The sequence below is a fragment of the Giardia intestinalis genome, chromosome 1 (genome assembly GCF_000002435.2).
Source record: "Giardia intestinalis strain WB C6 chromosome 1, whole genome shotgun sequence".
NCBI classification, from domain to species: domain Eukaryota; phylum Fornicata; order Diplomonadida; family Hexamitidae; genus Giardia; species Giardia duodenalis.
In genome coordinates this window covers 454,083-478,239 of record NC_051856.1, presented here as the reverse complement: position 1 = coordinate 478,239, position 24,157 = coordinate 454,083, and the positions used below count along the sequence as shown (strand labels likewise).

The window sequence follows — 24,157 nt, the reverse complement described above, 5'->3', positions numbered from 1 at the left end:
ATTTTAATTCTATAATGTTAACTTGTTGATGACCCGCATAAAGCGCCGAACACTCAGATACGTGTATACAGAAGCCCCAATGGCAATGAGGGCCCCCAAGGAAACCGACAGCCCAATCAAAAAGCCGGAGCCGTCGTAGTAGATCTTGGTGATGGTGTAGACAAAGTCTCCATAGATTATGGTCGCAACCAGTGTCTTCTTCTTTGCAGCCTTCCTCATCCAAGAGAAGAACTCACGGCAGGTCATCGATGTGTATGAGACGTCCACATTAGCACATGTCATTGGAACCTCCTGCCCCACTGTGTAATCATTTATGACGCGCGTCATTCTACCCTTCATGGTAAAGTTTTGAGTCGCCACATTTGGACTGGAAGACTCGTAGAAAGCCACTCGATAGAAAGCCCTTTGGGAAAGGGTATCCTGAAGGGGCAGACATGAGCGAGTATTTAGTGTGAAGAGCACCTTAAGTGAGCGCTCAGAAAGAGAGATCTCCACCCCATTTAGGCACGTTATGTTCTGGTTGGGAGCAGCGATGATTACAGTGTCCAGAATGTCTTTAGAGTCAGAAAGAAAAGAAATATATTGCATTACCTGAAGCTGAATGAGATCGCCTTGGGCAGCCCGTAGAATGTCATTGCAGGTGTCTGTTTCACAGAACAGCCAGTATGTCTGTTTCTCCCACGAAAAGGCTTTTAATGGGACTTCTTGGGTGGCCATTTGAGTGTAGTTTTTGGTATTGATCAAGTCAATCCTCATGTGCGTAGAACTCAATCCAATAGGGTTTCTACAATTTTCAGGATCGCGAAGGGGAGACGGAGTGAGCTGAATCTGCACTGCATTTGGGTAAAGCCACACCTGAGGGTCAAGAAAGCAATTGCTGTAGCGTGCCGTTGTGTACGTTGATGTGGATGTGTAGATTGTAGTACTCACTGAGATATCACCGTTGCTGTAGGAAGCTCTATAACTAAGGACTGCCGACAAGTCGATATTTTGCGAAATCGTCGCTATTTGCGATATGCACTTCTCCTGCTCGTCCGTAGTGGGGAGCAGATCACAAATGCAGCAGAAGTATACCGTACTGGAGTGCACATATGGAGTGCTGAATAGTAGATCAACGGGTAGCTTACCTACCTTATCTTTAATGTCACTACTGTCCTTATCAACTGGTGTAACGGAAAGGGTTGTTAAAAGGGTCTGGGAGTTGTTGGCCTTGACAGAAATAAATGCCGCAGAAAAAGATACCGGTAAACGCGTTGGAAGGTCGCATGCACGGGGCAGCACAACGACGCAGAGATAGGTAGGGTCATAGTCTGTATTGATGTTATATATGATGTAGGGGTTTGACCAGCAATTAGAATGATCGTAGCTAATGATAGTAACGGTCTTGACGTTCTTGGAGACCTCAATGGCTGTACCAGAAATGTAAACTGAAAGGGCATATTTGAATGAAACAATCTCTGCCGCAAGTCCACGACAAGTGAACTCATCGAATGGGCACAAAAATGTTAAGGTGACCTCATCTGCAGGCGCACCGTTGTGTACGGTCTTCATGGATAGATATTCGTTTCTGAGCGTAGCATTAAAGCCCTTAGAGTACACCAAGCACTCGTTATCAGTGCCTGCATAGAGCTCGTCTAAAGTGTAACAAACCAAATTCTCCGTTGATTGCTTACTGGCCTGCGACGTCTTCTTCCATAGCTTTAAAACAAATGCGTTGTTCTGCAAGTCTATTTGCAAACTGGAGTTGTCTGCAAAGCAAGAAGAAAAGTCACCAACAACGGTGCAGAGCAAGAAAAGGACCAGGGCAATGCCCATGATAGCGCTCGTAAACCTTTTTTCTTTCTGTACCTCTCATTTTAAAATCGCTCTGGCGGCTATGTCTCACTCTGTGACTTCCTCCGAAATGAAGTCCTCGGTATCTGTCACGTTTCCGATGGCAGAGGAGAAAGTAGAACACAAAGCCTCAAAGCTCATTGTCAGGGCCCGAGAGGCAAAGACCCTTGCCAGGGGAACCAAGGAGGTGGCGAAGTACATCCGACGCGGTCGTAAAGGCATATGCATCATCGCAGCAGATACCCACCCCATTTATGTCTTTGCGCACCTTCCAGTGCTTTGTGAACAAAATGGCATCCCGTACTTCTTCATCAAATCCAAGAAGGCGCTTGCTGAGGCCGCTGGTACGACGGGCACTGCGTCTGTCGTTCTTCTTCAGGAACCGAGCAAGGATGCCTCGGACGGTGAGGACCGTAAAACCTATAAGAAGATATACCAAAAGGCAGAGGATGCTCTGAAGGCCCTCAAGAAGCACGTAGAAATCCACTGATTCTGCTTTACTGACTGTGAATTTATTACCTCTTGTCCTCATAATCCAGCTTTGCACGCGTGTACCATGTGAGCATGCTTACGACAATAGAAAAGATCCCAAACGACACAAGACAGATGATATAGAGGGGGACCGGCTTAAAGGAACCCATCTGGCTCCACTGCAAGTAAGGCAGTGGAGGCTCATCGGGATAATTAGCAAAGTTCATCAAGTTTATACCAAAGATCCCTGAGATCAGAGAAACGAACCCGATGCCCAGCGAAATATAGGTTATATGTAGCTGGATCTTTATCAGTTTGTTGCGCTTGCGATCAAGAGTATCTCTGTAATTGCTGAGGTACAGGTTAGAATACTCTGTATATTCTGCAATTTGATACTTGAGGGCGTAGAGACTCCTACTAAGGAACTTCAAGAAATTCATGATTTCATCCAGTGCTGAAGAGGCTTCATTATCCTCTTTGTTAGAAGGAAAGAACTTCTGGTTTATGAAGTAGTCTACGCAGTATAGAATAGTGTCGAGTTTCGAAATATGCTGCTCGTGTTGCTGAAGTGCTACCTGCATCAAAATGAGATTATTGGCCTCACGGGCGCTGGAGAACTGATGTCTGTTTGCTGCGTACTCTTTAGCGTTCCACTTACAAAGTAAATCTACCACTGCTGAAGTTACAACTGCTTCTGGAGACGAGGCGGTGCCAATACTACTTATATTGAAAAGGTTGACAAGGGCCTTGTCCAAGGACTTGTCAGATTGCCTATTACAGACTTCAGCTGAGTCCTTAAGAAGAGTGTGCAATTCCTCATACCATTTGGTGGTTTGGAGAGATGATGATGATGATGGAGCTCTTTCTTCACATAGTATATAGGCATACTCTTTCGTGATAATAAGTCGCATACCTGGAACAAAGATAAAGAGTCCGTGATTGCACCTTGTTATATAGCTAGAGACAGAAAGTAACTTGTGATAGTAGCTAGTGCTCATTTTCGTGGCATCTAAAACGGCCTCTAGGGTCGTCTCCGTCAGGGCCATTGTGTGTAAATCGATTTGCTTGTAGCATGTAGTAAAGGTGTCTGCAGGCTCGTTACTGCTTAACAGTGCCGATCCCCGCCTGGATCCATGCAATACTGCAGCTCTCTCGTGGACATTCATGCGTGCAGAGATACGTGCAGGGCAATCAAAAATATATCCAAAAAATGCGGCCAGGGTCTGCTTACAAACTTAGTCGGCCAGCACTGACATCAGCAGCTGGGCGTAGTGCTATGCTAAACGCTTCGCCGCGGCAAACACTCACTAATAGAATAAAGCTATTTTCAGATGGGACATCTATCTTTTTAGAAAGAACCGCAGAGGAGCGCCTGGCAAACCATGACTCTATTAGCATAGATCGGTATAGCCTCACGGCTCTCCCTCTTCTCAAATCTTCCGATCCTGCGGTCATCAAGCTCTCATGTGTGTCCAACAATATTCAGAGACTATCGGATGCCTTGTTGAGGCTGCCAGGCTTACAATATCTTGATATTAGTAGTAATAAGCTAGACACACTTGATGGTGTATCTGCCTTTTGCCCTAATCTTCGGGTGTTGAAAGCACGAAACTGCCTGTTAACTCAGATTGATGACTTGAGCGGCCTCTCTCACCTCAAATATCTAGACCTGGGAGATAACCAATTGGCTGGTGCCATGGTCCTTGATTTCTCACACTTCCCTTCAACCTTACAGTTTCTATCTCTGCGGAATAACAAACTAACTTCTATTGCATCTACTAAGGCCGTATTTTCAAAGCTTTTGGATCTTAATTTAGGAGGTAATAGGCTTGAGCAGATAGAGATCGATCCTAGGACGTTACCAAAACTCCTGAAGATTGACCTTGGAGGTAATGCTGTGCACGATCCTTCCGATCTGAAACCTCTGCTATCCATTTCTTGCTTAAAGCTGATAGTAATAAAGCACAATTCACTCTGCATACCGTTTGAGCCTCTATTTACCACCCGAATGTCCAATCAGCAGATAATACAGAGCTTCTCAAACGTCTTTAGTCAATTAGCAGGATTAGCCAATAGTTGTAACTTGACTAAGTGTAGCACAGAAGACCACTCCTTTCTCTTGCTAGCAGACTTTGGTGACTTCAGGCACTACTTCGTTCTGCGTTATAAGGACCCCAAGCGCGGTACCCCTCAGCTCTCGTTCTCAGATGTCAAGGTTGAGAAAGCCAACTTTTTGTTAAAGCCGGTTCATAATCTCCATTCAGGCTTCACGTTTGAGCACTACATGCCTGACACCAGTACATCCGATCCTGACTTTCGTAAAGCACTTCCTCCTGAGCTTCTTGACGACACCCTTGTCTATCTTACAAACCAAAAGACTCGTCGATCTAAGGTTTCGGGGGAATCTATAGAGAGTAGTCACACTGAGACATACAGCTACTATTCAACGGACGAAGAAGCTCTTCCCACAGAAGCAAAAGGCTCCGGACGGGTGTCCACCACATCTGTGGCCCAAGCATCGAGGATACCTCGCCCTGTTTCAGAAAACGCGGCCACTCGACGGCAAGAGTCGGTTCAATTCAATAGCAAAACATTTATAGATGACGCAGCTTCTAAACTGATGAAAAAGTTGGAATCGATAAGTACAAAGCGGACTCAGCCGTCACCACAGCCATCGAAAGTGACTCCACCTTCTTCCAAGAGTTTCACCTGTATCTCCAAAGCAGATATCAAAAAGGCATATGCAGCGTCTTCTGTCCCTTCTATTTGCAGCGATTCGTCAGCGACTAATCTGCTCCAGCCTCATACTGACGTTTCTATGGCACAGAATGTGGGGTCTCTATTCACTCCTGCACTCTTCCAAACACCTAAGGGGGCAGCAGAGCAACTTCGATCGTTGAGTCCCCTCAGTGTTCTTATGAGACCTTCAGTAACGGGAAACCCTGTTCTGATAGGAAAAGAATTAAGAGAGCTAGACGGGGATACGTACTTATTAACGGATTGCTATGATCAAGTAGCCAATGCTGCAAGAAAGACCTTATGCAAAGATGAGTTAGACGAGCTTCTGAGCAGTACAGTTGCGCAAAAGGGTCAGCGCATAATGAAGAAAGATCGCGTTTCATCAAGAATGTCTCAGAACAGGTTGAAGAATCCCGTTAAGCAACGTCCAACAAGCGCCAACAACGCTTCTGCTAATCGCTCGACTCAATCTGCCGTATCTCTTCCTCAGGCACTTGGGCTTGTGAATCAGCGGGAGGCTGCTTTCATCAAGAGCTTAAAGACGCGGACGATTAACTACAAGGTCTTTCCAAAGCGTACTCAAGAAGCAGATGATATTGTCTATGAATTCACTAGGCTCAGCGACTTTTATCGCTTAACCGATGGTACATCGGGATATCTTTCTGAGGATATCTCACGACAGCCACATGATGGGATACGCGCGACCGCAATGGACCTAATGAAAGATTCACACGTTGCCCGGAATGTCCGGCCCATGCTAGAGCTCAGGCCGCACAAAGGTAGAGACATCAAGGACTTCAGTAACCCGACACTTTCGCAGGAATATGAGGTCTTCATTGTGGGCGTCCAAACTTTAGAAGATGTCGATCTCGTTGGTCCTCTCTCAACCCTGCTTTTCAAGATGATCCAGAAAGACCCTGAATTATTTACAATGCCAAGTATCTCCGTGAAAGAAGTCAACCTTGTGGACATGGGGTATGAGCCGCGCGAGGCCGACCAAGCAAGCGATTCCATGTCTCATGAAACTGGGCTAATCGTAGTGCCGATCAAAATATCAACAAATATCATGCAAACAGACATTAACTATTTAACGGGAAACTTTATCCAAATCCTTTCTTTCTTCAGGTGCAACATGGACATATACGACTTCAGTAGTAATCAAGACTTATCCCAGTTCATAGAACGCATTGAGCTTCTTGATTGTGGAATAAAAACACTCGCTCAAATTCAATTTATCTCTGCATTTGCACGGCTTCACTACTTAACCGTCTATGACGACATTACAAAAAGACCCTATTTCAGAGCGGCATGTCTGTACTATTGCCCTACCCTTGAAGTAATAAATGACATTCCTGTGACAGATGTTGATCTGACCAGAGCCGGAGCCTTCACAAAGAGGTATGGGGCATTTGCTCCAACACGGCGGCAGGAAGCATCCGATAGTCAGCAGGGCGCTTGTGCTACTAGTGTCTCCGAGACGCAAGCAGGCCGAATGATTCGTCAGATCACCGCATCTGTTGACGGGATCCGGCGTAACCTCTGTTGCGCCACGTGGATGCAGTTCAAGTAGGCGTGATAGCGACACGCCCGTCAATGATTGAATAAAGGAACGCTGTAGAGTATCCCTGTCGAGTTCGGACTCGCTAAGCTTGTCCTGCAACCATAACTGTCAGTGTGGCGGCTAGGGAGTGTCCGATCGGCACCAGACACTCCCCGGAATCCAGAGGACCGGCACTTTCTGCCCGACGCCCAGGGAATTTCCCAGAAGACGCACTTCTAAGGTTGCCTTACAGCGCTAATTTTAAATGCTTCGGTGATTAAAAGTTTTGTGGGTCATTTTTGATGAGGCATTAATTAATGAGATGGCGACCCTGACCCTCCAGTTCGGCCAGTACGGAAACCAGCTCGGGCCTGCTTTCTTCGCAACCATGATGGACTACTTGCAGGAGTCGGGAGGTAACGGCGACGCTACGCCTTGGTTTGGACAGGCCTCTGACGGAAGCATATACGCTAAGGCGCTTATGATAGACATGGAGCCTAAGGCGATACTGAAGTCCTGCCTGGGCAAAAATGACGTTATCGATGGAAGATTTCACTACAACGCAAGGTCAGCTATCTTTGGTCAATCTGGCTCTGGCAACAATTGGGCCCACGGATATATGGAGCACGGACCTAGAGAGCTTCCCAAAATACTAGAGGGCGTGAGGAAGTACGCTGAGGAAGCGAACACATACATAGATGGGTTCTTTGGCATCTTGTCTCTAGCTGGTGGAACAGGGTCGGGCCTGGGTAGCCATGTAATAGGTCATCTACGTGACCACTACCCTAAGTCGGCTATTCTTTGCAATTGCGTTGTTCCCTTTGCTTCTGGGGAGGTTCTAACGCAGCAGTACAATACAAGTCTTTCTTTGGCTTTCCTCATCCAGGAAGCGGATGGTATCCTTCTTTTCGGAAATGATGAGGCGGCCACTATCGTCAAGAACCAACAGAGCCGCCTCTCTGGTGCACGGCCGTCCCTCATGCAGCTAAACGCAGTGATTGGGCGTACCTTGGCCTATAACTTGTCAGGCTTGCGGAGGCCTGTCACTGACTTGTTAGAGCAGACAGTGCCTTCTGTGCTTTATAAGCTTCTGGCTCCACGTGTGGTTCCGAGCTTCCCCTCCCATGATAGTCAACATCAAACGCTTCGATCAATTATTTCCCGCTGCAGGCAGATAATGATAACCGGAAGCCCGGGCGATGCGTGTATGGACTGGCAACAGCGTCTTGAGGATAGGAACTACTTTACTCGTCTTGTGCGGTCTCACATAGTGCTACGCTCTTCTGATGCTGAGCAGTTCGTTTCTGGGTACGTTAACACTGATGACTACCTACAACTGAAGGATTTAGACCCTGCTGTTCTTAATTCATATACCCGAGCAAAGCAGCAAGATATAAAGGGTCAGCGACAAGGCATCAAAGAGGCATATTCCACGCTCATGCAATCGAGCTTTTACGATCTCTACCCATACTACCGACCAGGCAAGTCTGATTATCCCGTCTCCCTTCGAGGGGAGAATCTGAGAGAAGATGTGCCTCCGAGTGCTGCCTTGATTCTGAATGGTAACGTTTTCTCTAGAACTCTTGGCGATCTTGTCCTGGACATGAAAGCGCGCATGCAGGCTGGTGCGTACATGTGGCATTATGAACGGTTTGGGGTCACACCGACGGTCATCCGGGACGCCCTGATCACCATTTCCCAGGTCATAGAAGACTACACGCTGAAGTAGCTGTTTACTTAGCTAGTCTCCTTCCAGCGCCGCTCAATAGCCGTGCTCAACCACTTAAGGGCGTCGTCAAGGCCCTTTCCCGTAGTTCCGACCGTTTCCACGACCTTCACTTCGTGATCCTTGACGTTCTGTAGGTCTAACATGCTTGCCACGGCGTCCCCGGACATGGCACCGTCTATGTCCTGCTTGTTGGCGAGGATGAGGATGGGAACACCTGAGAGCTCTGGGGCTGTTAGTACGCCCTCAAGAGCCGTCCGAGCCTCCTCCATGCGTGCTTTACTGTGGTCTGCTGCATCGACGACGAAGATAGCAGCGTGCTTATCGACATAGTAGTGAACCCAGATATTGCGGAACTCGGACTGGCCACCGATGTCCCACACGTCGAGCTCCAGCTTGCCCTTTTTTACTGTCTGCAGGGTGAAGCCCATCGTCGGGATCGTCTCCACGGTCATCCCGTAGGCCATCTGATGGAGGATCGTCGTCTTCCCAGCGGCGTCGAGCCCGACCATGACGACGCGTGCTTGGCGGGAGCCGAAGAGGGACTGGATGAGCCGGCCGAGGGCGATGCCCATTTTTGGGTCACCAAGCCTGCAGATCAAGCCCTCTTGTGTTTATTTGGCGCTGTCAAGGCGCTCAGGCCTCGCTTAGCTCAGTTGGTAGAGCGTTCGGCTGTAGAGTCCGCAGTCACCGAACGGTCGCTGGTTCGAATCCGGCAGCGAGGATTTTCCCAATGCCCCCTGCGCGCGTCCGGCTTCCCCCCGGCCACCGCGTCGACCACGTCAGCCCGCGCTTCCATCCTCGCCACCCCGCCCCGCCAGCCGTGGCGCGCCGGCCCGTTCCGCTCCACCCCGCGCTAGTCCCCCGGTCCAGGTCCCCGACTGCTCTTGACTCCCTAGCGCATCCCGAACCGTCTAGGTACGCTTCCTGCTACCCATCAGGAGCCCAGGCTCAGAATTCCTTCCGCCGCCGGAGGTTTGGAGCCGCGTATGTCGAGTCACAAGGAAGTTCGGATGCCGGGCAGCTCGAGGAGATGCTCCGGATTGAACGGGCCCTCGCTCAGCCACGAACAGACCAAATGCTTCTGGAGCGGCTTGCCATTGGGAACGTGTTCCGAGACCAGCTTGTCGATTCTGGTGCTCGAGGAAATTCAGCTCCTCCTCCTAGAAATAAGAGCTTCGGGCCCGTCATATTCGATGGAAACCATAACACCATTTCGATGAGCACAATCACAAATACCACCCTGCAGACCGATCGCTCCTTTCCGCTCACTACCAGCGAATCCGGGTTTTCCAGCATTTTGACATGTGGCTCCGATGGCCTCAATAATAGCACACTGTGTCCTGGAGAAGCAGAGCCCGTAAAACTATCTGAGGAGAGTGCATTGCACCCTGGACTGCACTTGGAGACAGGCATAAGCTCGCCTCATCCGACTATTTTAGATAACACTGCCAACGAAGACACGCTTAACACCACTGGGATGCTAAGCATCAGCTCTGGTATAAAGGACGCACCGCAGACAGCAATGAGCTCACTGGGTCACGAGCCCTGTGTTACATTTGTCGATGCCCACGAAGATGAAAAAGAGCACGAAGACTTTCTCGCCGCCGACTGCTCCTATAGCTCTTCGGTTATCACCCCGATGGATACTCCCTTCCGAACAGCTCCTCTTACGTGCAATGGGTACTATAGTAATTTACTATCGACTATGCATAGAGCAGGTCTTGTCGGTGCACAAATGCATGCTAAGAAGAATTTCCTTTTAGATGCAGCGGAATCAGGCCTATCTGTATCAAATGTATTGGCACACTTTGGGATCAAGCCTCTAACAGACTCTCTTACTTCTGCCCATTCCACCACACTGAGATCTAAAGCAGCACAGAAGATGCCCGCTCGTCGCTCTATTAGTTCCGACACACTACAGAGGAAGTCTATCTTGGTTCCAGCTCCACGAAGCTTCAGCAATAGTGCAGCCCATATCGATGCCGTTACGGATAGTAGTAGGAGTCTATCTGCCAAACAGTCAATTAATTCTACGTCAAACTCATTGCTCGACCATTCTAGTAAAAAAGATAAGGACTCGTTCACTGAGCAATCGCGTGTAGCCCTTGAACTTGGTGAAACTAGCGCAGATCACAAGGTATCAATCAAGCTGGTCGAGGTATCAAAAAATGATGCCCTTAAGTGGGCTACGATTGAGCGGCACAATCAACAATCCAGTTTTCCCCAAGAGAAACAGCAAGAACCCCAAGGCCTTATAGGATTAACTAAAAGGGTTTGTCATGTCTTACCCTCCTTAATAGATCGAATACCGGATGCAGTTATTCTTGATGCACTACAAGGTAGCACAGCAACCCCGATGGACGCTGTGCCTAGCACTTTAAAGTCGGCCTCTGCTCTCCGCTCTGATCTTCGTAACAAACCCATGACTACAGAAGAGCAAGATGTCCTTGTATCGAATGCTAGATCTGCTCTTAAATCTTTGAGAATGAGTAGCTCTTTACCATCAGCTTCTGCTTTGAGACATATAGACACAGGAGCCCAGAATGATTTTAGCAGATCAAGAGTTATAGTTGCAGACCAACGGCATCTATTGGCTTCTAGTAAAAAACTAGGGGCCAGCTCAATCGGAAATAATGTTGAAAATAAGATGACTCCTCTTTTCATCACTAAGTATAAAGACAATCTACAAAGTGTAGATCTTGATATAATTACTACAACTAATAAAGATTGGAACTTTGGCAATGAGATGGGTGGCGGTAATAAGGCCACTAACATGCGCTATAATAGAAGAAGCCCAACTTTTACAATAAAAGGGAGAGATGGTGGCCTCACAGATATACCCCTTGAGGCGCGATGTGAATCGCAAAAGGAGCCCCCTGGTGGCTCTCTGCCTACCGTATCCTTAGCCAGTATCCCTACATCATCAGTGGACGCTCGAAACAACGTACAATCAAAGAACAATCCAATAGAAAGCTTCATAAACGCTCGAAGAAGCGCCCGCTTTACAGAAAAGGGTATGGTCACACAGCCAATTACCTTTGACCATACCACAGGAGAGTTTCTATATTCGGAGCTATCGAGCGAGATAGGGAGGTTTTCTAATGAACTGGCCGTCCTTAAGAAGCAGCTAGCGTAGCTTGATTTCTAAAGCTGAGCGGACACCGACGACCAGAGTGGATCGTTCGTGATGTACTGGGAATGGGTAGACATCACAAGGAGTAACGCTATTAGAGTGTCAGAGATGAAGAAACCTCTTAGTGGGCACAGGTTCTAGTCGAGTAAAGGCCTCTTTCAGTGGGTATGTTAATAAATATGCCGCTTGGTAGGCCTCCTTTCACTCCAGTTGATACTCAGTGTGCAGCACCAGTTGCCAACAGCATACTGAATGTTACACAGTCGCGTGCTACATTAACGCACCCTACTACTTGTACTCTTGAAAACTGTATCGAATGTGTAATATCCGACGACACTGAATACTGCGTCTTGTGCTATGGAGATAACCTCGGCCCAGATATTGATGGCCACTGTGTCTCTTGCAATATAGACAATTGTCTTCAGTGTAGTACTGATATCTTTATCTGTGAGCTCTGTACAGATGGGAATCCACCGGTACTAGATAAGTGTACAACAGATGTAATTTCTTGTGCAGATCCACATTGCATTGATTGTCATGATGGAAGTGAGTTTTGCTCTGTCTGCGAGCCGGGGTACTATTTGCAAGAATATTGCGTCTCTTGTAGCTATATTCACTATGACTGTTTAGCTTGTGCAGAGGGAATGTGTACAGAATGCTCCCCAAGCGACTCCTCTGGTCGTTCTATGTGTGTGGCGTGCGACATGCTCGGCTGCCAGTACTGTAGGATTCTGTACAACGATAGAAATAAATCCATTATCAAGCAATGCGTCACCTGCTATCAGGGATACCTATTGGTGCGGGACAACTCCTTGTGCATTAGGTCTAGCGAAACAAACTGTGCAATCCTTAATTGCCGCAGATGCACTACTGCAATCCCAATAGTCTGTCTTGAATGTGACACCCTTTACGCACTTTATCAGAATGCCTGTATCCTATGCACCATCCCGAATTGCTTGGAGTGCAAGATTGAGGCGTCACAAGACATTGTCTACGAGACTTGTGTGCTATGCAAGGATGGCTATTCCTATTTGCTGAGAGACGCACAAAATGTCACATCGCAGGGGTTGTGTGTTCCAATCCTTAAAAATATTAATCAGACTATCAATCCAATAATTCTTCTTGGCTTTGTCTTCGTTGTTCTTGGGTTAGCTCTTTTAGCTGCCGGGTGTATGTTCGTTTATCAGCTACTAGAAAAGAACGAAACTCGTAAAGATTAAACTCTGTGCTTCTTTCCAAAAACTAAAATCCATAATGCAATCAATACTCACCACTGGCTTGCCTAAACCGTTCCACGGTTCAAAGGATGCACAGTTCTTGCAGCTCAGTGGCTCTTCCTCTGGAGAGTTGATCCTTTTTACATATACTCCTACTTCTTCAGATAAATCAGATGTCCACCAGGAGTCCTTCCTTCTCTTTACTGGGGCGAAGAATGAGGAATTATATAATGAGCCTGGCCAGGTTGTTTGTTGCACGCATGACTTGAGCCAGATAACTCGATTCTTCGATCGAAAGCTCCATATCCATGTTCGCTCCCCGACAAACACCTATCCTTGCACTAAGACCTACAGCTTGAACACGTGCACTCCAAAGTTTGCCTCCCTGATAACGCTTAATACGGGCCAATCTGTCTTAGTGGTTTTGGGGGCTTTAGTTCAGAAGCTGTCTTCAAATGAGGTTTCAAAGTACTTCAGCACATGCTCTCATCAAGATCCAGTCAAGATTGCTGCCTCATATACTTTTCTTTATGTTTTACACAGAGAGACTGGCTCTCAGATCAACTCCTTCTTGATACCAATCAAGCGAAAGAATAGCATCGCTGATATAGCTTACGATACAGCCGGGCTTCTTCATATCTACTACAGGAATAGCCAGGCAATTCTTCTAGAGCTTACTGTGAAGCCCTTGGAGTTTTACAATCTAGAGTTTACAAAGGATACCGTCTCTCTATTAGATTCACGCGGAGAGTCTGTTAGGCCTCTCTCTCCTTCAGTCACACAAAGTACTCTTCGGCTGGAGGCGCTTCATGCTTCTAGAATAAGCGCATCAGGGCCTCTCTTTGGAAGACTATCCTTTTCTTCACTTACCCTGCATATACTCTGTGACTATGTTAGTGCCAAGTGCATTTGTCATGTGTACGAGGAAGACTCAGAATCCAATGAGGTTTACACCCTCTTCAACGAGACCCTCTCTAATACAGCACTATGGATATCTTCACAGCATGATAAGTTGTACTATGTGAATTCGGGCGCACCAACCCTTCAAGTGCTCGACGTCGCTGAGCTGATGGGGTATGTGCTACAGAAAAAGCAATCTCTTTGCAGATTTACTTGGACAAGTGATAACGCAAAATTCTTCAAGGGGTTCTGTGAGTCATCTTCGTCCCCAATAACACTAATCAGTAGAGAAGACTTTGAAGTATACCTAGAAGCGCTACAAAATCAGCAACAGACAGCATCAATCACCAGTCAGTCAAACGCTCCTGATGATTCTAATGTTCTCGAATCTAACCCATCGCTTCTGGCGGACTTTTCAGTACTGTCTAACTCCGTTATCTCCGAGCTTGCACAAGAGCGTTCTGACTCTGCTGAACTGGATACGGCAATGGAGCGTGACGCCGTCAATGCCACGGGTACAGATGTACCCAATTCATCATTTGACGACCTATCTGCACGTGTGCTTACTCTCGAGGAGACCCTACGGATACAGTCTGCGGATCATCGGAAGCTGATCAAAGAGCTGGAAGAGTTTTACGATGCAATTGGTAGTATTGCAGACAAACAGGCCAAGCTATCGAGGAAGCTTGACGACTTTATGAAAGTGCACATGAAGGACACACCAGCGAGCTTGGTGGACGCAGCAAAAGTAGCACCTATTGGTATGTCCGCCACGTCAAAGGATCAGGCACAAACACTAGGAGAGAATCTGAAGACCTTGGCAGTGACATTATATAGAATTGTGGTTGATCTTACCGGTCTTGCTGTTAAACTAGTCGAGCGGTTTGGTGCTAAGCTGTCAATGCGCAAGGACATGTAGCTGTATCCTACTTTCCCTTCTTTCCTTTACTACCTTTTTTCCCCTTGCTCCCCTTTTTCTTCTTCTTTTCGGGGTCCGGCGGGTCTAGAGCCAATCGCCACGTGTCTTGTAAATACTTCCGTGTAACTTCTAAGCGCATGTTTCTGGCGTCAAAGAGGGTTTCGTGCATACGCTGTTTAAACGCCTCCTCCTCTTCCCACCGCTTCTTTTCCTCCATGTTTTCCTCATCCTGGCGCTCCATCTCGAAGATCTTCTCGCTGTTCTGCTTCTTTACTTGCTCTAAGTGTGCAATTTCGCCCTCTAGTCTTCCTATAACCTCTTCCGATTTAAGGAGCCAGTCCCCGGCAGCCTTTGTCATCTGTTGCCCATCATCTTGGAGAATCTGGTGAAGAATCTCATGAGAAGCCTCCTCCTGCTGCAGCACAGCGGCTATGTCGTTGAGAAGGTTTTGGCCTTTGCGGAGTTCGCCGGTGCGCAGTCGATCAGCTTCATTGTTAGCAGCCACCAATTCTCGTTGGTAGAGACGGACCGTGTCAGTAATCCGAGTGCGTTGGGTAACCAATTCCTCTCGCAGTTCTTTAAGATGCTCTTGCTGCTCCGTCAACGTCTTCTGATGCTCAGAGCGAGTTTTATCTATTTCTTCTTGGAGCTCGCGGACTGCATTCTTGGCCTTTTGTGCTCGTTCCTCTAGCCTCTTCTCCTCTATGAGAACCATATGCGCTTCTGAAACGGTGCGATCAAGATCAGTATAGCTGTGCTTTTGCTTCAGCTCAGCATAAGCTGTCGTTAATAGCTTGTGGACATAAGAGCGATGTGCCTGGGTTTTCCTCAAGTTTTCAGAGACAGACGGGTTTTCTCTGAGGTTTCTGCAGAGCTCGCTTGTTGCAGCCTTAATCGCTTTGCTTATTTCCGTGACTTCGGCGTTTGATGCCTGTATAACGGCACGAGTGCTGTTGTTTTGCAGAAGGGCGTTCCTATTATCTATAACCTTAATCAGTTGATCCTCTAGCGCCCGCTGCTTTGTGATAATGCGAGAGATCTCCGTACCGACATAGAGAGTGAGCTCGTCTCTATGTGTGGCTAAGTCTGGTGCAAGGTCGTCAAGGAGGGCAAGCTTATTCACAGCGTCCTCGATAGCGGTCAGGGCAATATGAACATCAACAGCATTAAGTGTTGAGGTTGTACCATAGTCATTGTGGTCCGTCCCTAAATTCTCGCTCATGGAGGAGGCTAGATTTTTGGATTTACTACTCGATGCCTAATTTGATCTGGTATATCCGTGCCTGTTGATAGAGGGATTCCAGGAGCCCATATAGCTCATCCATAGTCTGGCAGGGTATCCGGGAGCTAACTGGGACCCCCAGTGCGGTGGCTAGACAGAGTAGCTGTGACTGGAGGCGCTGATGCTTCTCTTGGAGGGATGAAAACTTGTAGTCCCAATAGTTGGCTGCAAGCTCCCGAGCGTCGGGGTCATTCGTGGATAGCTTGTATGCTAGCTCCCGCTGGGCGGTCAAGTGGCTCGTTAGTGATGTTGCCTCAGTCTCTAGTGCCGTCTGACACGACTCTAGTTCATATAGCCGGTGGTTCAGCGCCGTCATTCGTTCGCAGATAGTTAGATACTCATTCTTATTCTTTGCGATTGTTGATTCGAGCGTCTGGAGAGCTTTCTTAGCCTTCTCCTGCTCGGAATCTATTCGCAGCACCAGCTTTTGGAAATCCTGTGGACACTTCTGTAGGGTATCATCCGGAGTTATGTTCTCCATTTGCTTCTGAAGGTTCTGTGTGTTCAGTTGCGCGCCCGCTTGTGCGGCGTTATCTGAAGGCTTGGAAAAAGCAGACGGCAAAGCCCCTCCAAAATTAAAGCCAGATGCGGTAGTCGTTGCATTGTTGGCGGCCTTAAACCCACCAAAGGTAGGAGCATTGGCAGAAGCAAAGGTTGATGCCCCGGTTGCAGGGGTTGCTGCAGGGGTCGTCGTGGCTGCTGATGCCGCGGGTTTTCCAAATGTGAATCCGCTAGTGCCGAACCCTGCAGCAGCCGTAGCTCCTACAGTGGGAAATGCTGAGACGGCAGGTGCCGGAGTTGGCGTGTTGTTTAGTCCTCCTGGAGCAGAAGCCGTGGCTGCTCCCTGTTGCCCAAACGTTCCAAAGGTGAACGGCGCCTGTGTGGTCGTCGTAGTCCCCGTGGCTCCACTGCTAGAAGCAGCATTGTTCCCAAATTGAAAAGCCATGCTCTTTTTTGGAACTGTCTTAAAAATTTTAAATATTGCAGATTGTAATGGGTGAAAATTTAATTTAGTCCACAGAACAGGAAACCATCGAGTAGTGCTATTCTAATCAGCGCTTTTCCCCTACAGAGACAAGCTACAGGGAGTGCAGTATTGTAGGCCCGAATGCTCCATTTGACAGTATCATAAACTGCTAAGAACCCACTTCCATCCCATCTCTTACCGATTGCTATTACATAGGTGATGGTTTTGGATATGCGTAGCAGACCAATGGAGATAATGTCACGGATGGATGGGGATTCAATAGATTTTAGAAGCGCTAGAGCTTTTAGAGCAATACTGTTGTCTCTACAACGTGTTTCTCCGAAGACCTGTCTTTCAGTGAGTCTTGCCTGATCACCCTCCTGGTCTACGATCAATACACGGCCTTGTTCAAGTATCACGGCGGCAGTGTACGGAGTCGTTGCCACAGTCCAGGGGAAGGAGACGCAATCGATAGTCTGGATCTCCTCCAGTGTAATGTGCGGTACACCATTGTGCTCCTGCGCAACTGACACACGGTAGGTCTTTCCTTCCGCAGTAATTATGATGGGGTCCTGACCTATAACCGCCACTACTCCAAGGATTGTGCACCCCCCGTCTCCCCGCTCTAAGAAGAATGGCTCCAGGAATCGTCCCGATACTGCAAACAAAAGAGGTAAAAATGGCGAGATTACACAAAGATATGGATGCTTATGTGTTACGTTGGCTATGTAAAAGAAATTGAGCAATGCAGAAGCCCGTTTAGCTTGCGCTTCCTGTTTGTCAAAGAGAGTCCCTAGGAAGCCTGCCGTTGAATGAGACTTGTATACCTGAGGGGTATCATGAATTGTCATACCCGAAGACATACTCAACACAAAGGTGATAAAATACACAACTGTGCTGGTACACAAAACCACAGCTACTTCATACAATGATCTATCACGGAGTGTCTTATTAATATGCCTTATGTATATTGTGTCAAAAAGCCGTGGAGAACGAATTTTATCCCCTGTAAGATACTTCACTTCTGTGACGCTTTGCCAGCGCCGCGGCTCCCCTAATCGTCGAGAGCAATCAAGAAGGAAAAGGCCAAAATAATTTGCCCTTTGGTTATGCATACAGCGAAGTTGCAGGCATCCCAAGTGGGTATCAATATGAAAGTATAACTGGGCCTCTTCAGATGATTCTGCAAAGAAGTTAACAAGGTGTTTGGAACCAAGAAGAAACTCACTCAGAATTGGCGGCGTACTTATAATTGAGCACGGGTGCAGTAACAGTTTGTCTACTAGGGTTGCCTTTGTCTTATCAGCGATGTTATGCAGTACAAAGCCGCATGCTGAGCTATAATATCTGTTGGAGTTAAGCATACATTGGAGTAGCCGTTTTAACGTCGAGCCAGGCTGGCAATTAATCCAAGCAATAATAATTCTTTGAATCATCCACAGAGAAAATCTTTGGGCTGTCGCCGTGACATTCCCAATTGTAGACGAGGTTAGTGGTGCGCTTATTGGTGCTGAATTACTCATTTGAGGTCTCGATTTTGCAGTATTAACGAGATGTGCCAGGACATCCTCTGCAGCCGGAAACACCACTTGAATGCTGTCTAGCATTGCTCCCAACGCTGCCTGTTTAGATACCACGGTTACGTCCACCCGTGCGTCGCTTTTTGGCATAAACCACGATTAACCTCCCTCAGACCAAAAAAGTGGCATCTAGAACTTCGCCGGGTCACCTCTACGCCAGCCCCACACCAGGGGTGCAGCTTCCGCTCCTTTCACAACGCACTATCTCACCTACTGCTCGTCTGTCATATCAAGGTTCACGGCTTGGCTTTGGCAGTAAGCCCGAGGCATCAGATCTGCACACCTCCGGAAGCAGATCTTATGGCGCAACACTGAGAGGATTCAACCTATCGATGGCGATTGCACATGACGACACAAGGCGGTCTGCATCATTTCAACCTCGCCGCCGCTCTGCGCTGACAACATCTCTGGCTAATATGAGGGAATCCGGGTACGACCCGACAGAGCCAGGATCGATTGCCACAATTGGTCTTTATCCTCTTCGCACTGGTACCTCAGAATCTCAAACTAACTTGTTGCTCACAGATTCTAGAATGAAGTATTCGGACATCTGTGACTCACTTAAGTCATCGGGTACAGAGCTCTCCGATCAGGCTGCTCGATACTCTCCATCGCAGAACAAACAACTGACTCTATCTGAAGCCTCAACTGGCGAGCCAAAAAGCTCTGACAAGGCCGCAAAGGGTACTTTCCTTACCAGTTTAGAAACAGTGACGGCACCGTCTCTAACAGAAGCCGTGCTGACTCGACCCGATTTGGTTACCACTTCGGTGCCTGATGATCCAATATTAACAGGAGAGGTTTTAATTCCACCAAGATACGCAAAGAAGACAGACTTCTCTCCGCCGTTTACAATGATGCCGCGTGGACCAATTCGAAAAATGGTAATAGATCGCAATAGAACAAAATCCTTGCTTGATAGAGGTCTGCTAGCCTCTCATGAAGGGCTCACCGAAGAAGACAGACGTCTCATCGCGGGTCCAGACATAGAGAGATGTCTGATGAGTCCTCGTGCTTCTGAGTTTATTACGTACGCATACAAACGAGTATGTAATCCGCTTGAACATATCAATGATGACATCCCCTCTTCTAAGCGGTTGACCACTACGCGGGAGGGTCACAGAGGCATCAGCTCCACAAGCAATCATGGTTCCCACCTTTATCAAGATGTATGCGGGCTATACAGCACCTATCCACACCACGCTGTCCCCAAACAGAGTATTAGGCCTCCCGCCAATTTAATGAAAGCTCTCTGGAACCAGCCACTAACCCCACGAACGAGAGACAGAGAATATATAAGAATGGCAACGCTGCAGCCTCCTGAAACTCACTACAAGCATCTCTACAAACATGAGAGGTCTCCCTCAGGGCTCACCTTCGAAGAGATGCTGAAGTATGTACCACAGAATGAAATAGAGTATAACATTTTTAATGTGTACCGTTGGCGTCCTACGTGGCACGACCTTAAGGGATGGGGCGACCCACACCCATTGCCATCAATTGCAGACTTGTCGATTGAAAATATTGCCTCTATAGAGCCGCAAGCTACACGACATACTGTAGATATAAATACAATGAAAACCTCTGCTGAGTAAAGTGTGTTAGAAAATCCTCTCTTTGATTGATTGATACAACTGCATAGCGTCGATCCGATTTGTCTAACACCTGAAAGTCACTTGCGTACAAGCACTCTATAGAAAAAGGTATGACCGTTTGGACTAAAGACTCTACGGTAGTTGCTTTGTCCAATCAAAATAAATTAATGACTAAAGCCTTCTTTCATACCGCTGAAGAGATAATAGAGTGCATGGGTGACGTCATTGATGAGGGTGCATGGGGTGCTGAGCGCCTTCTTAAGAATCATCCTAGCAGGGCTGTTCGGGAAATTAAACTCAAAAGCATGGACTCTTGTCTTCGAGAAGCTGTTGAAGCAGAGTTGGCAATCCTCCCCCTCCTGAACCATCCACACATTCAGACGTGTGATCAAGTACTTTTGAGCGGAGAGTTCGCGTATGCAATTGTTAAGCATAGACCGAAGACACTTGCCACTTTAATTACCAAGTATCGGGCAGAAAACCGTTTCATTCCCGTAGAGACAATGTTCTTTGCTGCCAACCAGATTGCAGCGGGCCTTGCATATCTACATGCAGAGAAAGCCGATAGGAGCACAACACCCGTTCCAGCTATCCTTCATAGGTCCATAAGGCCTGCATCCATTCTGGTCAGTGAAGAAGAGACGCAGTTTGCTGTCGCCGGTTTTGGACGTCATCGCGAAGCTCCTCTGGGAGCTCTGAGCCCATATGAAGCTCCCGAAGTGGCATCCGGTGGGGAGCATAACAAGAACTCAGATGTTTGGAGCGTCGGCGCTGTTATTCTTGAACTTATCACCCTGAAGCAACCTGGGGTCTACGAGCATGAGCCTATCCTCGAAGGGTTGCCACAGAGAGCCCAAAACTTGGCTAGACTTGTATGTTACCGCGTCCTTCGGCAAAATCCTGAAGAACGTGCAACAGCTGATGAACTCGCAGATGCGGTCCAAGCACTGATGGACGCAGAGAACGTGTCTAGAGCACTAGGGTATTGTAGGAACGTAGCTGCTAGAGATAAGGTGCACATGGCTCGCTATCTTGAGTTTCTAGATAATCAAAAGTATCTGCAAGCATCCTTAGCGGAAGTGCAAACAATGAGCATGCGGCATGCAAGTCAGATAGAAGCCCTTGAAAGAAACTGCAACGCCCAGGCCGCGCAAATACAGTCTCTTGAAGCAGAGTCTGCAGCTTTAAAGGCCACTGTTGAGCGCTTAGGCTTCTCTGCCGGGCTACTGGCTGCTGTGCGTAACAATGATCTTGACGCAATTCGAATATTTGTTGATAAAAGACTCGGTATTAGAAAGCATGATAGTAATGGCACAACAGCACTTATGGTTGCTGCCGAGCGAGGTAGCACAGAGGCTGTTGAACTATTAGTAGCTAAAGAGAGGCGTCTCTTGGACAATAATGGTCGGACGGCCCTCATGTATGCTTCTGTTGGGGGGCATCTTCCAGTTGTTGAACTACTTTTACAGCATGAGAAAGGTATCAAGGATAAAGATGGCCATACTGCACTCACGCTGGCCCTCGACAATAACCATCTTGACATTGTTCGGCTTCTCCTCAAGCACGAGAAGGATGTAGCGAGATGGTCACCGCTTATCTGCGCCGCTGCTACGGGCAACCTCGAAGCGGCCAAAAACTACCTTGGCACTAGGACCAAACGGGACAGCTGCGGAAACACGGCTGTCCTCATTGCCGCAAAGGTCGGAGATGAGAACATGGTTGAGCTCATCGACCCCACAGACAACTCCGGGATCACTGCCCTTATGCGGGCCGCAGCCTCTGGAGAAACCCAACTTGTGAAAGCCCTCGTCCCCATCCAAGCAAAGCGGCAAACTAGTGCATTACGTTATCACGAGGTCGGAGCGAAAAGCTGCAAATTCAATTCAGGCTCTACAGCGCTTATGTTCGCTGCAAGGTTCGGTCAGGAAGAAGCCGCACGCATACTTGTAGGAAGTGAGCTAAACATGACTGACAACTGGCATACCACTGCACTCATGCACGCTTCTGTTGATGGCCGGTCTTGCGTTGTGCCGCTCTTGCTGCAGGAAGCAGGGATGCAGAGCAGTGACGGCTATACTGCTCTCATGATTGCTTCTGAGCGGGGCCACTCTGAGGTTGCTACCCTCCTGCATCACAAGGAAGCACGAATGCAGAATGAGGAACTATGGACTGCCCTCATGATTGGCGCAGTCCATGGCTACAATTCAATCACTTATCTTTTGGCAGAACACGAGGCCCGCATGCAAGACAAGAATGGGACAACGGCCTTAATGAAGGCAGCAGCGACCGGGCATCCCGAAATTGTGATTTCTCTGCGCGACAAAGAGGTAGGATTTCAGGACAAGTGGGGCTGGTCAGCTCTCATGTGGGCAGCGTGTGCCGGTGACGCTGACACCACTAAGCTACTTGCTGACCACGAGAAGGGCTTGAGGGCTACGCAGAAGAGAGAGGAGTATCCACCGGGTATCACTGCCCTTGGTGTGGCGAGGATGAAGATCTATTCTAAGGTCGACTACCAGGTCGTCATAGATATCCTGTCCCAATATCCTGAAGAGGAGTACTTACCTAAGCCTATATCTAATGGATAATCTAAATACTAGAGTTTCCTGCTGCTCTCTGGACTATATATCATTACTAAAACCATCCCAGCAGACTTTTATATATCAATCCAACTTGCGTTTGTTGTCAATGTATATATAAAGTTTTAGAATTTCACACTGGGCTACTGGGCTCGTATCTCAGTGTCTTCGCTTCTAAATATGACTTCTAAAATGGAAAGTAAATCCTCCACTTACTCGCTCAATTGCCGCAGAGCCACAACTTCAGCTTGTTCTTTAGAATTCCAGAAGCCTCCTTTTTAGATTACAGATTCAAATGCAGACAACTTTAAGCAGCATTTCCGAGGCAATAACTGTGTCCCAGATACTAGCAAGTATATTGGAGACCGAATCTAGCATCTTCTCCTTCCCAGAACTCGCAGAAATCATCGATTTGACCACGACATATAGCCTTCTATTAGCAAAGAAGATATGCACACACCCGGAGGCCATCAAAAGGGTCAAGACAGTAGATATGCATCTACTCACTAGGAACGCTCACCAGTGGATCACCGAGTCCCTCTTGGAAGATAATGCTAACTCTCTAGAGGCAATATTCGACGCTAATGCACAAGCTACTGAGTCTGTGGGACGTGTTTGCGGGGTGATTGATGTGATAAATATGCTAAAAGAAGCGCATATAATACCTGATATTGTTGATTTAGGGACTGTTAGTCATGCATTCCAGCAAAACTGTGGCACCGGTCGGAAAATAGATGCATATCACTTCCTTAAGCTTCTGGAAGAAATTACTAACAAGAGTCCAAGACTGCTCTATCAACTTGTTCATCAGCTTTTAACGCACAATGGGTATACGATAGTTAATAAGGCCAATCCAGCAAATGACATCATATATGCCTCCGATTCTTTGCCAACTAAATTAACTATGAGTGAGACCATGACAAAAAGCGATCTTGTTGGTGCTCAGGCTGATGAGTTGCTCGATGCCGATGAATCGGAAACAAAACTTTCTAACAAAATAGAACGGCTGATAGAGCATAATGTTTGTAACTCCCGCTCCACTCTCGTGAACGACTTGCTGACCATGTCGCACCATGCAAAATATATCTCGTCCCCTACAAAGGTTTGTGCTCAGCCGCACTCAGCTTTACAAGCAAGGCCATCCGTGGCATGTGGCGCACCTACCATACGTCCAGCTTCTGCAGACATAAGCAAAAGGGGATCTGCTCATGAAGGTCAGCTAAATGCAGATCTTATTGCAGTTTACTCTCGACTGTTCTATGCAAAGTATAGAAGCTTGCTCATAAAGAAAATAAATCCGACTCTGATAATGCCCGGTGGCCGCACGTATCAGCTACGACACAAGTTGGGCTTTATGTACGACTCCATTAAACGGTTTTATGGCACCACACAGTATGTGTCCTTTAATAGCGCTTTAAGCTTTTTGCTAGTTCACATGAAGCACTCCGGATTGACACGGAGGTATCTTTCTGAGATAGTAATGAAATCATTAGATGTTAAGCTGGGTGGGCAGTACGTCATGAGCGAATTGGGATTTGCAGAGATGCTCTTTATAGCGGCACTTAGCATATATCACAATGACAACGGAAAGTGTGACATGATGACGATAGAGGAGAAAGTAATGAGAGTAATAACTATTATTGTAGAGAATAGGTGAGTCTTTATGGCGATAA

General features: G+C 47.5%; 15 protein-coding genes and 1 non-coding gene across 16 annotated transcripts; 10 read left to right on the top strand and 6 right to left on the bottom strand.

The window, feature by feature from the left end:
• Positions 1 to 9: 9 nt before the first annotated feature.
• Positions 10 to 1,815, bottom strand: GL50803_005456 (uncharacterized protein; the record flags this gene model as incomplete). Its single annotated transcript, XM_001707814.1, has 1 exon — positions 10 to 1,815. One exon carries the CDS (start codon positions 1,813 to 1,815, stop codon positions 10 to 12), a length of 1,806 nt encoding a protein of 601 aa, XP_001707866.1.
• A 61-nt stretch (positions 1,816 to 1,876) lies between these two features.
• On the top strand, positions 1,877 to 2,323 carry GL50803_0013926 (Ribosomal protein L7Ae/L30e/S12e/Gadd45 family protein; the record flags this gene model as incomplete). The annotated part of the gene is made up of 1 exon (XM_001707815.2): positions 1,877 to 2,323. The coding sequence occupies one exon, from the start codon at positions 1,877 to 1,879 to the stop codon at positions 2,321 to 2,323; it is 447 nt and encodes a 148-aa protein (XP_001707867.2).
• A 25-nt stretch (positions 2,324 to 2,348) lies between these two features.
• On the bottom strand, positions 2,349 to 3,470 carry GL50803_005458 (uncharacterized protein; the record flags this gene model as incomplete). Its single annotated transcript, XM_001707816.1, has 1 exon — positions 2,349 to 3,470. One exon carries the CDS (start codon positions 3,468 to 3,470, stop codon positions 2,349 to 2,351), a length of 1,122 nt encoding a protein of 373 aa, XP_001707868.1.
• A 44-nt stretch (positions 3,471 to 3,514) lies between these two features.
• GL50803_0016020 (Leucine-rich repeat protein) lies at positions 3,515 to 6,613 on the top strand (the record flags this gene model as incomplete). The annotated part of the gene is made up of 1 exon (XM_001707817.1): positions 3,515 to 6,613. One exon carries the CDS (start codon positions 3,515 to 3,517, stop codon positions 6,611 to 6,613), a length of 3,099 nt encoding a protein of 1,032 aa, XP_001707869.1.
• Positions 6,614 to 6,905: 292 nt separating this feature from the next.
• GL50803_005462 (Delta-tubulin) lies at positions 6,906 to 8,312 on the top strand (the record flags this gene model as incomplete). The annotated part of the gene is made up of 1 exon (XM_001707818.2): positions 6,906 to 8,312. The coding sequence occupies one exon, from the start codon at positions 6,906 to 6,908 to the stop codon at positions 8,310 to 8,312; it is 1,407 nt and encodes a 468-aa protein (XP_001707870.2).
• Positions 8,313 to 8,320: 8 nt separating this feature from the next.
• On the bottom strand, positions 8,321 to 8,884 carry GL50803_0013930 (ADP-ribosylation factor; the record flags this gene model as incomplete). Its single annotated transcript, XM_001707819.1, has 1 exon — positions 8,321 to 8,884. The coding sequence occupies one exon, from the start codon at positions 8,882 to 8,884 to the stop codon at positions 8,321 to 8,323; it is 564 nt and encodes a 187-aa protein (XP_001707871.1).
• A 66-nt stretch (positions 8,885 to 8,950) lies between these two features.
• On the top strand, positions 8,951 to 9,034 carry GL50803_00t0020. The gene is given in 2 exon segments: positions 8,951 to 8,987; positions 8,999 to 9,034. It is a non-coding gene; the product is annotated as a tRNA-Tyr (tRNA).
• Positions 9,035 to 9,042: 8 nt separating this feature from the next.
• GL50803_0035140 (uncharacterized protein) lies at positions 9,043 to 11,448 on the top strand (the record flags this gene model as incomplete). The annotated part of the gene is made up of 1 exon (XM_038046078.1): positions 9,043 to 11,448. The coding sequence occupies one exon, from the start codon at positions 9,043 to 9,045 to the stop codon at positions 11,446 to 11,448; it is 2,406 nt and encodes an 801-aa protein (XP_037901572.1).
• Positions 11,449 to 11,612: 164 nt separating this feature from the next.
• GL50803_0014791 (High cysteine membrane protein) lies at positions 11,613 to 12,665 on the top strand (the record flags this gene model as incomplete). The annotated part of the gene is made up of 1 exon (XM_001707820.1): positions 11,613 to 12,665. The coding sequence occupies one exon, from the start codon at positions 11,613 to 11,615 to the stop codon at positions 12,663 to 12,665; it is 1,053 nt and encodes a 350-aa protein (XP_001707872.1).
• A 34-nt stretch (positions 12,666 to 12,699) lies between these two features.
• Positions 12,700 to 14,481, top strand: GL50803_0016679 (uncharacterized protein; the record flags this gene model as incomplete). The annotated part of the gene is made up of 1 exon (XM_001707821.1): positions 12,700 to 14,481. One exon carries the CDS (start codon positions 12,700 to 12,702, stop codon positions 14,479 to 14,481), a length of 1,782 nt encoding a protein of 593 aa, XP_001707873.1.
• Positions 14,482 to 14,488: 7 nt separating this feature from the next.
• Positions 14,489 to 15,703, bottom strand: GL50803_008865 (uncharacterized protein; the record flags this gene model as incomplete). Its single annotated transcript, XM_001707822.1, has 1 exon — positions 14,489 to 15,703. The coding sequence occupies one exon, from the start codon at positions 15,701 to 15,703 to the stop codon at positions 14,489 to 14,491; it is 1,215 nt and encodes a 404-aa protein (XP_001707874.1).
• Positions 15,704 to 15,728: 25 nt separating this feature from the next.
• GL50803_0016678 (uncharacterized protein) lies at positions 15,729 to 16,709 on the bottom strand (the record flags this gene model as incomplete). Its single annotated transcript, XM_001707824.1, has 1 exon — positions 15,729 to 16,709. The coding sequence occupies one exon, from the start codon at positions 16,707 to 16,709 to the stop codon at positions 15,729 to 15,731; it is 981 nt and encodes a 326-aa protein (XP_001707876.1).
• A 59-nt stretch (positions 16,710 to 16,768) lies between these two features.
• On the bottom strand, positions 16,769 to 18,400 carry GL50803_008862 (uncharacterized protein; the record flags this gene model as incomplete). Its single annotated transcript, XM_038046388.1, has 1 exon — positions 16,769 to 18,400. The coding sequence occupies one exon, from the start codon at positions 18,398 to 18,400 to the stop codon at positions 16,769 to 16,771; it is 1,632 nt and encodes a 543-aa protein (XP_037901571.1).
• Positions 18,401 to 18,642: 242 nt separating this feature from the next.
• On the top strand, positions 18,643 to 19,905 carry GL50803_0014790 (uncharacterized protein; the record flags this gene model as incomplete). The annotated part of the gene is made up of 1 exon (XM_001707825.1): positions 18,643 to 19,905. One exon carries the CDS (start codon positions 18,643 to 18,645, stop codon positions 19,903 to 19,905), a length of 1,263 nt encoding a protein of 420 aa, XP_001707877.1.
• Positions 19,906 to 20,072: 167 nt separating this feature from the next.
• Positions 20,073 to 22,493, top strand: GL50803_008860 (Kinase, NEK; the record flags this gene model as incomplete). The annotated part of the gene is made up of 1 exon (XM_001707826.2): positions 20,073 to 22,493. The coding sequence occupies one exon, from the start codon at positions 20,073 to 20,075 to the stop codon at positions 22,491 to 22,493; it is 2,421 nt and encodes an 806-aa protein (XP_001707878.2).
• A 286-nt stretch (positions 22,494 to 22,779) lies between these two features.
• Positions 22,780 to 24,141, top strand: GL50803_008858 (uncharacterized protein; the record flags this gene model as incomplete). Its single annotated transcript, XM_001707829.1, has 1 exon — positions 22,780 to 24,141. One exon carries the CDS (start codon positions 22,780 to 22,782, stop codon positions 24,139 to 24,141), a length of 1,362 nt encoding a protein of 453 aa, XP_001707881.1.
• Positions 24,142 to 24,157: the final 16 nt, after the last annotated feature.